Source organism: Phodopus roborovskii, unplaced genomic scaffold (assembly GCF_943737965.1).
Source record: "Phodopus roborovskii unplaced genomic scaffold, PHOROB, whole genome shotgun sequence".
Lineage (NCBI taxonomy): Eukaryota > Metazoa > Chordata > Mammalia > Rodentia > Cricetidae > Phodopus > Phodopus roborovskii.
Window position 1 is genome coordinate 35,573,543 of NW_026125295.1, and position 12,855 is coordinate 35,586,397.

Consider the following 12,855-nt stretch of genomic DNA (forward strand, 5'->3'; position numbering starts at 1 on the left):
CCAATGAGTAAAAAACAACCAACACCTTTCTCCTTGCCATGACAAAACACCTGACAAACGCCACTTAAAGAAGAACCCCCCTTTTTTGGACTCAGTCCATTTGGTAAGGGTGCCATGGAGGCAGGAGCATAAGGCATCTTGTCAGGAAGCAGAATGATGAATCCTGGTACTCAGTTCTCTTTCTTCCCCTTTATTTAGTCTAAGAGTCCAGCCCATGGAATGGTACCATCCGCATGCAAGGTGGGTCTTCCCACCTCAGTTAAATGAAAAGGGAAACAGCCACACAGGTGTGCCCAGAAGTGTGTCTCCTAGGTGAGCCTAACTCCACTCAAGTTGACATTCGAGATAAATTCCACACTGTGGGACTTTGGGTTAGAACAGTGATTCTGTGTCTCCCAAGCTCAGAGAAGAGGCGTAGAGTAGAGGCAGAAATTCAGAAGTTGCTAGTTTGTCAACAGAGTGGATTCAGTAAAGAATCACACATGTGACCTCATAGGAAAAACCAGAAAACTCTCTCCAGCTTAAATATATCACACTGAGTCAAGACAGGAAGGGACTGCCCTCAGGAGCATGCTACTGCATCACACAGAGAAAACATCAAGTTATAAAAAGTAAAATTCTGTATTTTAAATATTAATATATCAGGCCATTGGTGGTAACATGCCTTTAATCCCATCACTCGGAAGGCAGAGGCAGGCAGATCTCTGTGAGTTGGAGGCCAGCCTGGTCTACAGAGCGAGTTCCAGGAAGGCTCCAAAGCAATACAGAGAAACCCTGTCTTGAAAAACAAGTAAATAAATATTAATATATTAAGAGCTATGCAATTATGCTCCAGAAGTACATGTACTAAGATGCAGCCCGGTGATCGTCTCTGCAGACACCTGTGCACTTCTTTATGTTTGCCTAACTCCCTGAAATAGTCCACAATGTACAGGCCTTTCTCTGGAATCAAATGTACATAAGTTTTCTTTCACTCATTTGTCAAGTCTACAGTATGGAAGACAGCCTTATGACCAATCTTTCCTATCCCTCAACAGCTCACAGAATGCACAGCCAGGAGGAAGACAAGGACTAGAACCTTGTCATCACAAGAACACTCTCAATGTTCTCAATACATCACATGGACCATGACACCACATACCTCAGGAACAAAAGCGAAATGCAATTATAGTTGTTTTTCGTTTGTTTTTCATTTGTTTGTAGATACAATAGACTCATTGTCACTTACGAATGCCCAGCCTTAGTTTGGCTCGTTTCTAGCCAGCTTTTCTAACTTAAATTATCCTATTTCTCTTCACGTTTTGTGTCTTTCTTTATTCTTTATATCTTTCTTTCCTTCTCACCCCATAGCTGGCTATGTGGCTGGGTGTCTGTCTGGGTAGCTGGGTGGCCCCTGGTGTCCTCCTCCCCTTTTCCTTTTCTGGTTCCTCCCTTCTCTTGAGCCTGGATTTCTCCTATTTATTCTCTCTGCCGGACAGCCCTCCCTGTCCCTCTCCTGCCTCGCTATTGGCTGTTCAGCTCTTCATCAGACCAATGAGGTGTTTTAGGCAGGCAAAGTAACACAACTTCATAGAGTTAAACAAATGCATCATAAAAGAATGCAACACATCTTTGCATCACTAAATAAATATTCCACAGCATAAACTACTGTAACACATCTTAAATTACTATTAACAAAATAACTGTGTTAAAACTCTTAAAGGCCCTTACTGCCTATCCTGAACAGACCTGAGCACTCCAGGGCAGAGGAGTATAAGACTAAAAGCAGTAACAACTCCCCCTAAGCCCAAATGTACCACCAGCCTTGCTCTCTCTGAGATTAGGTAAGAGTGAAAGAAGAAATAAAACACAAGGCACCACAAAGGAGCTATTAATGGTAAGGGTAGATACAGAGGTAAGGTCCTACCTCTGAGTGAAAAGACAAGGAAAGCATCATGTCAAAGGAATCATGTGCCACACAAGACACTAAGCAGCTGTGAGCCCAGAGGAAGGAACCTAAGTGGTGGTGACTTTTACCGCCAACCTGGCCAGGCTACAATGCTGTAAGTTTAGTCAAAACCAGGTCTAGACAGTGTTGCAGAGTTATCAATTCAATATGAATAACTTTTAGGTCACTGGCTCTAAGTGACAACACTTTACAACATGGAATGGGCTTTCGCTGGTCATCCCAAGGTTTTAAGTCAGTTTCCCAAACAGAACTGAATTTGGCTTCAAGGCTGAACCACAGAAATCCTGCTTGAGTTTGCCTATAGATTACCAGGCCCCCACAACCATTTAATACTATAATAAAAGGGAAATTTCCACTACCAACAACAACAGCAACAAAAACATACATTCTTACTAACACAGACAAATGGGCAGAATCTTGAATTAGAGACAACAGGACTTAGCTTAGCTACAGTGGGTGGCAAGAGGAAGCCCAAGGTTCTTAGATAGATGAATGATGTGACAATTCATGTCATGAAACGTGTTTGTATTTTGCAATCTATGATACGTGTGATATAAACTACATTAGAAGAGTCTAGTTAGAACAGATCTGGGGAAATCCAAGCCCTAGAACTCTGCAGCATGTTGCCAAAAATAAGACAATTATATAGCAATGTTACAATCATGTTCTATATATTCAAGACTTTTGAGTAACTACTCCACTGAGTACTCTTTATATAGCTCATAACTTACCATATTTGTCTCGTAAACCAACAGTGCATCGGAAGACTCCACCAAAGGCAACGTCTTCACCAAATATTACTGAAAAATGTTGTTCAAAGAATATATTAAGTAATAAATCCCTAAATTTTAAGTCATGAAAAATAAGAAACTTAAATATTTAGATTTGAAATTATACATATACATACTCATATCATGTAGAATACAAATGTGGCATATACATATATATATATATATATATAGCTTTTGTTTGCATAATTCACACATTCGTGTATAAATGTGTACATATAATCCTGTGTATATGTAATGCACACATGTGTACACACATATATGTAACTGTATATATAAAGTCATGCATGCATATATAAAGTCAACCAAACTTTAAAAACACAGAAAGATCCAGACTAAGTTGCTGGGATACAGAAATGGCTGAGCAGTTAAGAGTATACACTGAATTTGCATGGGAACCAAGTTTGATTCTCAGCACCTACACAAGGTAGCTAATAACCACCTGTAACTCCGCCTCCAGGGAGATCTGACGCCTCTAGCACCTCTAGCCTCATGACCACGTGCACCCAAATGCACACACCCATACACAGACACTTAGACATAACTAAAAATAATCAAACTTAAAAATAAATAAGCACAAATTACTTATAAAATTGTTTAGAAAATGTGATATATATATATATATATATATATATATATATATATATATATATATATATATACAAACAAATTTTACTCAGCCACAAGGAAAAATGAAATTCTGACATTGGCAGGAAAATAGGTAGAATCATAAATCATTACCAGACTCAGAAAGAGAGGGGAAAGTGGGTGTGGAGAAGGAGACAAATTAGAACAAACTTATACACCCATGGATGAAATAGTTGTAGTAAATCCCACTTCTTTGTATGGTAACTTAAAAACTCATTTTAAAACCAATAGTACTAAAATTATCATTTCTAAAACTATTAACATGTTCACTGTAAAAACAACCATAAATATATACAAATCAAGTCTTTATGCTATTATATAAATATCTAAACAAAGAGGCATTTACTGTTTTTTTTCCTACACACAGGAGTAGCCAACAGGTGTCAGTCAAAAGCCAACATATAATAAGGGGAACACATATGCTGTGAAGAGCAAGTTAACAAAGATATACATGAGAACTGTATCAGAAACAAGTGAGGTAGATATGTGTTAATACTCCAAGTGGACCCTTACGCTTTAATGATTTGCTCAGGTATCTGATGCTGGAAGGAACAAAAGCTATACACACACATTAAGTTTACCTGCAGTAGGGTCTTTGGCCAATGAGTTATCCAAGGCACTTGTTATTGACTGAAAGAGGTTCATTTTCTGTGTTTGCCCTGTGAACAGTAAAGTTACATTGTATCAAAATTTGTAAAAAAATGTTTAAAAAAATAAAAACACCCAGTTTCTTAACAGATAATTACAACATGGCAAGAAAGCAGGATATAAAGAAAGGAACAGAATCTATCAAGGAATTTACCAAATTAGTTGCAGAGATGACAGATTTATAAAAGATACAAATGAAGTAAGCACCCAGAGGCAGTGGATGAGGTAAACCCTATGTAAACTAAACAATGTCTAAAAGAGCAAGCAAATGGAGAGAAACAACAAATGGTGCCTGTAGATAAATACTACTACTTTCCATAGAGAAGGGTTGCGTGAGAGCCAAAGAGTGCTGGCCACCCTAGACAAGTATTAGGAACAAAAGGCATAAAGAATGTTAAAGCTGCTGACAGCATAGCTGTGGAGACATAAGGAAGGCCGAAGATAAACTGCTCTGCCGAACTGTTGGTGCTTGGAGAACACTAAAATCTCTTCCCTGAACATATCAGACTCACTCCTACCTATTGTCTTATTGCTTAATTAAAATTCCTGCAGGCTAATGCCTGTCTCCAGAAAGACTTTGAGAGGAACCACATGACGCAATCCAGCAAAGGATCGTAAACTGAAAGTGCATCGGAAGGCTCCACCAAAGGCAATGCTGAAACATAATGTTCAAACAATATATTTGGTGCTCCCTAGATGCAGAGTGATGCTAGCTAGAGATGGTTAGATCCAGCGTACGTAGTTCATGGCCCTCTCAACTTCATTAGTCTGAGTGACACAGCAAAGCTTTATCTGATAGAATTCCTAATGTTGCAAATTAAGAATAAGCATGACTTTGGCAACTTGAGCAAACCAAATGCTGGCCAAGACCCAGTTACTGGGGCTTTAGGACAACTCCTCTCCAACAGCATCAGTGCACAGGCAAACTTCCCATGAATCTCCTGATAAGCAGACCTGCCCCAACCTTAACACTATCTACCTCCAACAGCTGCCCCAACCTGTCCCTCTAACCTCCATGATTCTTTAGTCACCTAGATTGAGGCAGTCAGGGTCTAATTACCACAGTGGGTCATAACAGCTCCTACTGTTGGCTTCAAACCTCTGACAGTGAAATGCTAGTCACTAGCCCCACCTTCTTCCTAGCCCAGCCAGACTCCTCAGTGAGCTCTGGCCTCTGCCATCTTTAAGCCTCCCGTGGCTCTGGCATGCTCCTGCTTAACCTCAGGTGTCTCTCTGATCACTTCAATAGTGCTGCATGCCCAAACCGCAGGCCTTGGCAGTCCCCTATCAGAATATCTCGCTTCCCTCTTCATCCAGAATAATGGCCTATTTATACTCTTGTTTCTGAAGGCAATAAGTAAGAATTCATTCAGAAAGTGTCATTACATCACCCATGTCAAAGAACACACAATCACGCCAAACATCCAGAATTACTTCATAAAGTATTTTTCCACAGGCTACAGTTGTATAATTTAATAGCCCCCTTCCTTACATCTTCCTCTACCCTGCTGTTCTGGTTTGCTTTCCCGATGATGGAATAAACACCATGACCCAAAGCAACTTAGGGAGGAAATTGTTTATTTTTTCTTACAGGTTATAGTCCAGGGCAGGGCAGGGACTCAGGCTGAGGCAGGAAACCATATTGATTAGTCTTATCACGTTGCTACTCAGCAAGTTTTTACTAGAAAAAGAGTAAAAACTTCAATAAAAATCACACAACATTGAGGCAGAAGGAAATGTGAGTTCAAAGCCACCCTAGGAGCTCCTAATCTCAAAATAACCGAAAACAACAACAATCACACAAACTAAACCTTAAATGTAGTCTCAACACTAAAAATACTGCCTTGCCTAATGGGATAAAACTTACAAGTTATTTATGCTTCAACATCAGCATACAAATTATATTTTCACTAGTAGATATTTTTGCCAAAGATTGTAAAGTTTATGTCTGAAATACTCTCCAGTGCTATTTCAAGTTACAAATGACAAATCTGATACAGCAACATCTACCTTCAATTCTTTTTAAAGCTGAAGCATAGGTGGTATAAGAGAAACCATATTATTCACAGGTACAACTTTATTTTATAATCCCACCATGCAGTTGGCCTCGAACTTAGAATCACCCTGCTTCAGCCTCCAGACTCCCTGTTCTTGCAGCATTCCCTCTACTTGCCAGCTATATACCTTTATCCTTTTTTTTAACTCCCATTAAGACACGTCCCAAATATCTCCCCACAAGTTTAAGATTTGAGGGAACCCAAAACTAGATACATACAGACAGAGACACACACACACAGAGTTTTACTAAACTATAACTGAATGGGCTTGAATACAGCTCACGATGGAAAGCCTCCACCAGCATGCATGCTTCACTAACAAGAACAAAAAAGTAAGACTCTGTAAATCCAATTGTGTGTCTCTGTGCCTGTATGATGTCCATGAAGCCAGAGGTCAACATCTGGTATCTTCCTTTATTGTTCTCTCTCTCTCTCTCTCTCTCTCTCTCTCTCTCTCTCTCTCTCTCTGTCTCTCTCTCTCTCTCTCTTTGTTCTTTGTTTTAATTTGTTTTCTTGATACTATGTAGCCTGGTTGACCAAGAATTCCATACATAGGCCAGCTGGCCTCAAATTCACAGAGACCCACTTTACTCCACCTCTAAATGCTAGGATTAAAGGCAGACACACCCAGCTCTACCTTGTCTAGAATCCCTCATTGAACTGAGAATTTACCAATTAACTAGACTGCCTGGCTAGACAGCCAGCCCTAGGATCCTCCTGCCTCAACCTCTGGGACTGGGATTCCAGGCAACCCCCTGCCACACCCAGCACTGAAGAGACAGAAGCCGGCAAATCTCTTGGTTCAAAGCCAAGCTAGTCAAGAATCAGTTCCAGAGCAGCCAGAATCCTACAAAGCAAACCATAGAAAGTCCTACAAAAACCTCTGACCACATTGGAATAAGACCATTCCATGCACATCCACAGGGCCCTGCTAAACTATTCCTGCCTACCTGAACTGACTCATTTTATATCACTGGTCCCATGTGTCTCAGGTAGGCTCAGCAGTACAGAGGCAAAGCTCTTTAAGAGGCCCTGCTGTGTGGCAGAGCTCTTAAGCAGCCAGCACTGGGTACAGACACCTGCTGCAGGTAGACACAACAAATTCCCAGAGCTGGGCCAGGTAAATGCGGCTCAGGAGCTGGTACCAGCAGGTATGAAGCTAGGCTCTCACAGAACTGAAGATGGAGGCAGGCAGCCACCAGTGTGCCATGTGCTAAGTGGAACTGTAGCCTAGCAGTTTAAGATTTGGTTCATGTGGTCAGACGTGGCTGCAGACATGCAGAAAGTGAGGTCCAGACCAAGAAAATATCTAAGTAGATATAATATGTTTAAAAATCTACTTAGACGCTGAAGAAAGAAAAGAAAATGTGTATAGACAGCCATAGAAAACAATAGATAGTTTAATAGTTTTTAAAGAAAGAGTAAAGTAATATTTAAAAAGTCACATAAACATGGGAACTATACAGAGTGTCTGGATCCTGCATGGTGCTTTGTTGACTTTGAATTTTTTAAATGCTAATGAACAAGAACAAAAAAAAAAAAAAAAAAAAAAAAAAAAACAGCAGCTGAGAGACACTAGATTATGGAAACTGGAAACTGCTAACTGCTAAATTAAACCAAACTATACATTGCAACAATGTCTTAACTCTAGAATGGAAGTCAGAAAATATGTTGCACTGAGGGAGAGGTTTTGCTCAGGAAACAAAAAGATATGCACTTGTTAACAAAAATACCAGAATTGATTGGGGAATACTTTGTGAAAATCTTGGCTAAAGACATGAAGGTAAAAACCAAGAAGTTTTTACTTCTACAAGACAGGAGACAATATAAGCTGATCCCTCCACATGGGAACAGCTTTGACGCTGGATGACACATGATAAATCTACATGGCTACAGAGTCCTTATGTCTTACTATTGCTTGCCATCCTTTTATATGGCATGGATAGATAAATGTAACTTTACATTTTTAAATGAGCTGTATAGGTATAATACCTTAAGAGTAGAAACATACATACAGTATAACAAAAATAACCTTAAATTTGCATCAATACACAAAAACCTATACCAATGTAAAATATTTGAGGTTAGTAGTTACTTTTATCATTCATATACCCCCCTTTTCTTTCCAGAAAGAGATCCCTGAATCTAACCTACTTGTTTAGTTTTTATCCCTAGCCATGATCCATAACAACTTTCAACCAACACCCCCTAAACGATGACAAACATTCATAACTCACCAAATAACCAAAAACCATCCACCCCACCTCTTGGGAATGTGAGCATCATGCTTTCTAGACTGATTCCTGTTGTCTGTGGGCAACAACATCTTTAGAGGTCCCTGGAAAATTGGGATAATGGTCAATTCCTGTGAGAGCTAGCTGTATCATTTGTTGTTTATAGTCTCTGTGGGATGGGAAAAGGAAAAGTGCAGGGCTTATCTGAAGTCCTGGTGTAAGTAGTCTGTGAGGCTGGACCTTCTCAGCTAACAGTTTTGAAGATGCTTTGGAAGTAGCTTTTTGTGGACACAGCAACAGAGGCATTCTGAGAGTCTGGATCACATGGGCTACTTGTCTTCATTGGTGTCTGGTCTTTTTGTTCTGAAAACACAGAGACTTTTAAAAGTAACTAACCTATCTGTATTAACACAAGTTTGTAAAGTGTGATTTGCACAAGTCAGCTAAAGATGATTTTTGTTCTATGTTTGAGCAGGTAAAAAGCATCTGTGAACCCTATTAGTCTGTTTGAACTGTATTACCTGTTTACTCAGGCACTATTTTATCCTTCTTGGATCTTTGATTGGGTCGAAGACTAAATAGTCATAGTTACAGCTTTCCTTGTTACCAAATTCAGAAAGAAAAAAAAAACTTACATAAGAAATATAAAGCTTATAAGGCTAAGAAACATAAAAGCTCTCAAGTTGTTTAACATCCAAAATAAAATTGTTTAGGGTGACAATATAAGTTGTGATAAAAAATGGCATATGCCAAATACAAATGGGCTGTACATTGTAAATGCAATTCTTACCTGATATACCTGATAATTATTCTTATTGCATATAGTTTATCATGTTGTAGTTAAAACTTTCCTTTAAAAAAAATAATAAAATTTTTAAATTAAAAAAAAATTTCCTTTGTATTTACACAAAATGGGAAATGTTGTGGGATATTTGTGTGAAGATATGTTGCTGTAATTGGTGTAATAAAAAGCTGAACGGCTATTAGCTAGGCAGGAGAGTATAGGTAGGACTTCTGGGCAGAGAGAGAATTCTGGAAAGAAGAAAGACAGGGCCTCCAGTCAGATGGTGGAGTAAACAGGAGAGTCAGTGCAGAGATGAGATAATGAGACACAGAGAGAACATGGATTTAAAAACATCAGTTAATTTAAATTATAAAAACTAGTTAGGACTGGGCAATGGTGGTACACACCTTAAAGTTTAGGGTCAGCCTACTCTACAGAGTGAGTTCCAGGACAGCCAAAGCTACACAGATAAACCCTGTTTTGAAAAACCAACCAAACAAACAAACAAAAAAAAAAAAAACTAGTTAGGAACAAGCCTATGCTAAAGCAGAGATTTCATAATTAATAATAAGTCTCTGTGAGCTGGTGGCCCAAACTACAGTCTTCTCTGTTGATACAACCAGGGTGACCTTACTCAGGGCCTTAAGCCTACTCCGTCTTGTTTCTACCTGAAAAACAATGTTCCAATGATTTTGTAAATGCAAGCCCTTGTCCCAGTTCACTGTGTAGCTTTAAAGCCACCTATTTGAAGCTGATCCTGGCCACCAACTGAAGCATTCCCTTGTCCAAGTGAAATCAAACCAAGTAGATGAGTGAAAAGCATTTGCAGCACATGAAAAGGGCAGACAGTCAGGATCTTCACTAACAGCCAGTATGTGATGCTTTAGCACTATCTGTGAGTCTTTCAAGTCAGCCGCAATGGGGCCACAAACTTGAGAAGAACCACTCATCTCTGGGCCTCGATGTACAATGAACATAATATCATCTAGATCAAGTAATTATGTGACAGTAACAAACAGATGCCCACCACAACATCTGGATAAAAGCAATTAGTCAACAATGGAGAATAGTGTCCACACTGATGGGAGAAAGGACATAGGGCACAGCTTTCAAAATGTGGGAAAAGAAATACTCAAGCCACGGAAGAACATACACTAGTGAGCAAACATATGGGAAAAGAGTCCTCAGCAGAAGCAAAGCAAACGCAAACACAGGGGAGCATTCCTGGGATTTCCAGCATTAATCCTAGCACATTCTTATAACCTCCCCTCTTACACTTAATACACCAAACATCTTACACAGATTAGGTGTAAACCTGGCATTTTAAAACTCCCTTAAGTCACTCATATTTTTAAGTGAGAACTCTAATCAATCTCTGGGGCTCTATCATGGGGAGGGACACATGGAATGTATCTATCTGCATATTTTATAACACTATGAAACTAACAAATGTATGATGGTGCCTATTAAAATTTGCCCTTTACTGAGTTAGTGCTTCCAGGTGGCCACATACTGTGTTAAATATATTAGTGACATCCCATCCCTTAGCTCCTTTTGAAGTAGCTGTTATCATTAATCCCTTAATTATAGAGAAACTGAGGCTTATAGACATGATGACTTAAAAGTCTCAGATGATGACAAGACCAAACTCAAAACATACTCTCACTACTGAATTCTACAGGTTATCAAAATGCTACAGCATTACAGGAAAGTCTTTCTAATTAATGCAAATTGAACTTGTATTAAAACTACAACTATGGAAAATACTGTGAGTTGGAAGAATGAAATTCAAGGGGCTTAGCAGCATTTCCCGTGAGTGGTAAATCACTTTTTTTTTTTTTACTCTTTTCTAAATTATGACTTTTATCTATAATACACTTGTACAGCTTTTATAGTAACAACATAGAGACGTGACATCACTCGGATTTTAGTAATTTCACAATTGTGAAAGGGAGAATTGGAAGGCCTATGCTCTATTTCTCTATTACTGGGCCAAAGTTTCTTTGCTGTGAAGACAGTATTAAAGGCTAGGAGGGGGGAAAATCAACTGCAATTCATCTTCCTAATCTACTATTTCACAAAACTGGGAAGACTGATCAGTAAATTATTTTTAAATGCTTTTATTGCCTTATGTAGAGTGGCAGTTCTGAAATCTAGATCACTAGATTCCAAACTTTGGAGCTACCTGTCAACTTATATCTTGTATACTCCTGAATAATATGCTTCAAGGCTTCATTCTATCTAACTGCAAAGCAAAAAAAATAAATAAATAAAATAAAATAAAACATGGCCTGTCACATGTAATTGAAGCTTGTCCTATGAACCAATTAAGATGAGGAATGCAAATTTCACCAATAGCAGCAAGCTCTCAACAATTTCAACAATTATTGTTCACAAGTAAAGACTGGCTTCCAAAACTACTAGCCCTAGTGTGGGAAAAGTCATTAGACAAGAAAACAGGACAGGTGTCCTTACTGCCTCCAGGTACTCTGCAGAGAAACCTTAGGCGATTACACAAAACTTAAGGAGAAAGTGTAAAAAGGCGGCACAGTGGGAGCCTGACCCATGCCTTCCACTTGCTCTTTCCTGTCACCTATATGGATTGCCTCTGCTTGGCCAAATCGCAGCAGAGGCCAGCTCAGTATTGGGCTCAAATAGAAGTCTGGATTCTTTCCTGTCTCCAGGCAGAACCTGTTTCATGACCTTGAGAAAATTAAATTTCACTATTTACTCCCTAGGTTTACTCTTCCCTTCCAAATGAAAAAGGAGAAGGAAGAGAAAGGAAGGAAGGAAAGAAGGAAGGAAGGAAGGAAGGAAGGAAAAAAAGGAAAGGAAAGGAAAGGAAAGGAAAGGAAAGGAAAGGAAAGGAAAGGAAAAAGGAAAGGAAAGGAAAGGAAAAAGGAAAGGAAAGGCTTTTTACGGGACTGCTGCCTCAAGTTAGTGACCCAGTCCTGGCAAGGTAACACCTATGGGGCCTAATTCGGAAAAGCAGAGATGGTGCTAAGAGAAAAGAGGTACCCTCTTTGAACACTTCTGTACCCTTGGGCCCTAGTAGAAGGCAGGGTGCCTCTCACCTATCTTGAAGGTGCCCGGAGGCTCCATCTGAAGGGAAGAGTCACCAAGAAAGAGAAACAAGGTCGCAAGCCGACCCGAGGCGGGGATGGACCCGAGATGCAGGGAGGTCGCCCGGTCTCACCATACTGCAGTGACTCCGGGTCCGGCTGGAAAGTGAAGTGGGCCACCCGCCGCTTCTGGCCCGCATCCTCGCCTCCGGGTTGCAGGAAGCCTTGCACCAGCCCAGCACAGCGCAGTCCGCACCACCACCGCTCCGCTCCCGCAGCTTGGAGCCGCAGAATTCCGGCCGCGCGCGAAGCCACAGCCGCCATCCCCGGGTCTCAGACACCGCAGCCCACGCTGCCGGCAGGGAGGGCGGAGCTGCAAGGAGAGCCTCTTCATTGGGCAGTTTTAGGGGGCGGGTCCGTGAAAGAAACCAATCAGAGATGGAATTTCGGGGGCGGGGATGGAGACGCAGTGACCTGGAAGCCGGTTCAGACGGAAGCTGGACCTAGGGCCCAGTAGCCTGAGAAGCGGTCCTTGGGTGTGGGGTCACCCCAAATCCAACAGTGTGGCGTGCAGAGTTACGCACCGCGACCGTCTGTGTTGATATCCAGTATCATTTTTACAGTGTCATTTCCTGTAGCTTTTTTACTTTTATAATTACACTTCCTCCTGTGTTTTTAATAATGAG

General features: G+C 40.4%; 1 protein-coding gene across 2 annotated transcripts in view; it reads right to left on the bottom strand.

Annotated features, from left to right (window-relative positions):
- Positions 1-12,499, bottom strand: part of Bckdhb (branched chain keto acid dehydrogenase E1 subunit beta) — a 183,399-nt gene extending 170,900 nt beyond the window's left edge. The window contains exons 1-3 of one of the 2 annotated variants that reach the window (XM_051207850.1): positions 12,304-12,499; positions 3,966-4,043; positions 2,680-2,748 (exon numbers count right to left, since the gene is read on the bottom strand). In XM_051207850.1, the coding sequence (XP_051063807.1) occupies positions 2,680-2,748; positions 3,966-4,043; positions 12,304-12,493 (337 nt within the window). In that variant the 5' untranslated portion in view covers positions 12,494-12,499. Of the gene's footprint in view, positions 1-2,679; positions 2,749-3,965; positions 4,044-12,181; positions 12,225-12,303 lie in introns of those variants that run through there. The other variant, XM_051207853.1, reaches the window with a different exon arrangement.
- Between the last annotated feature and the right edge of the window lie 356 nt (positions 12,500-12,855).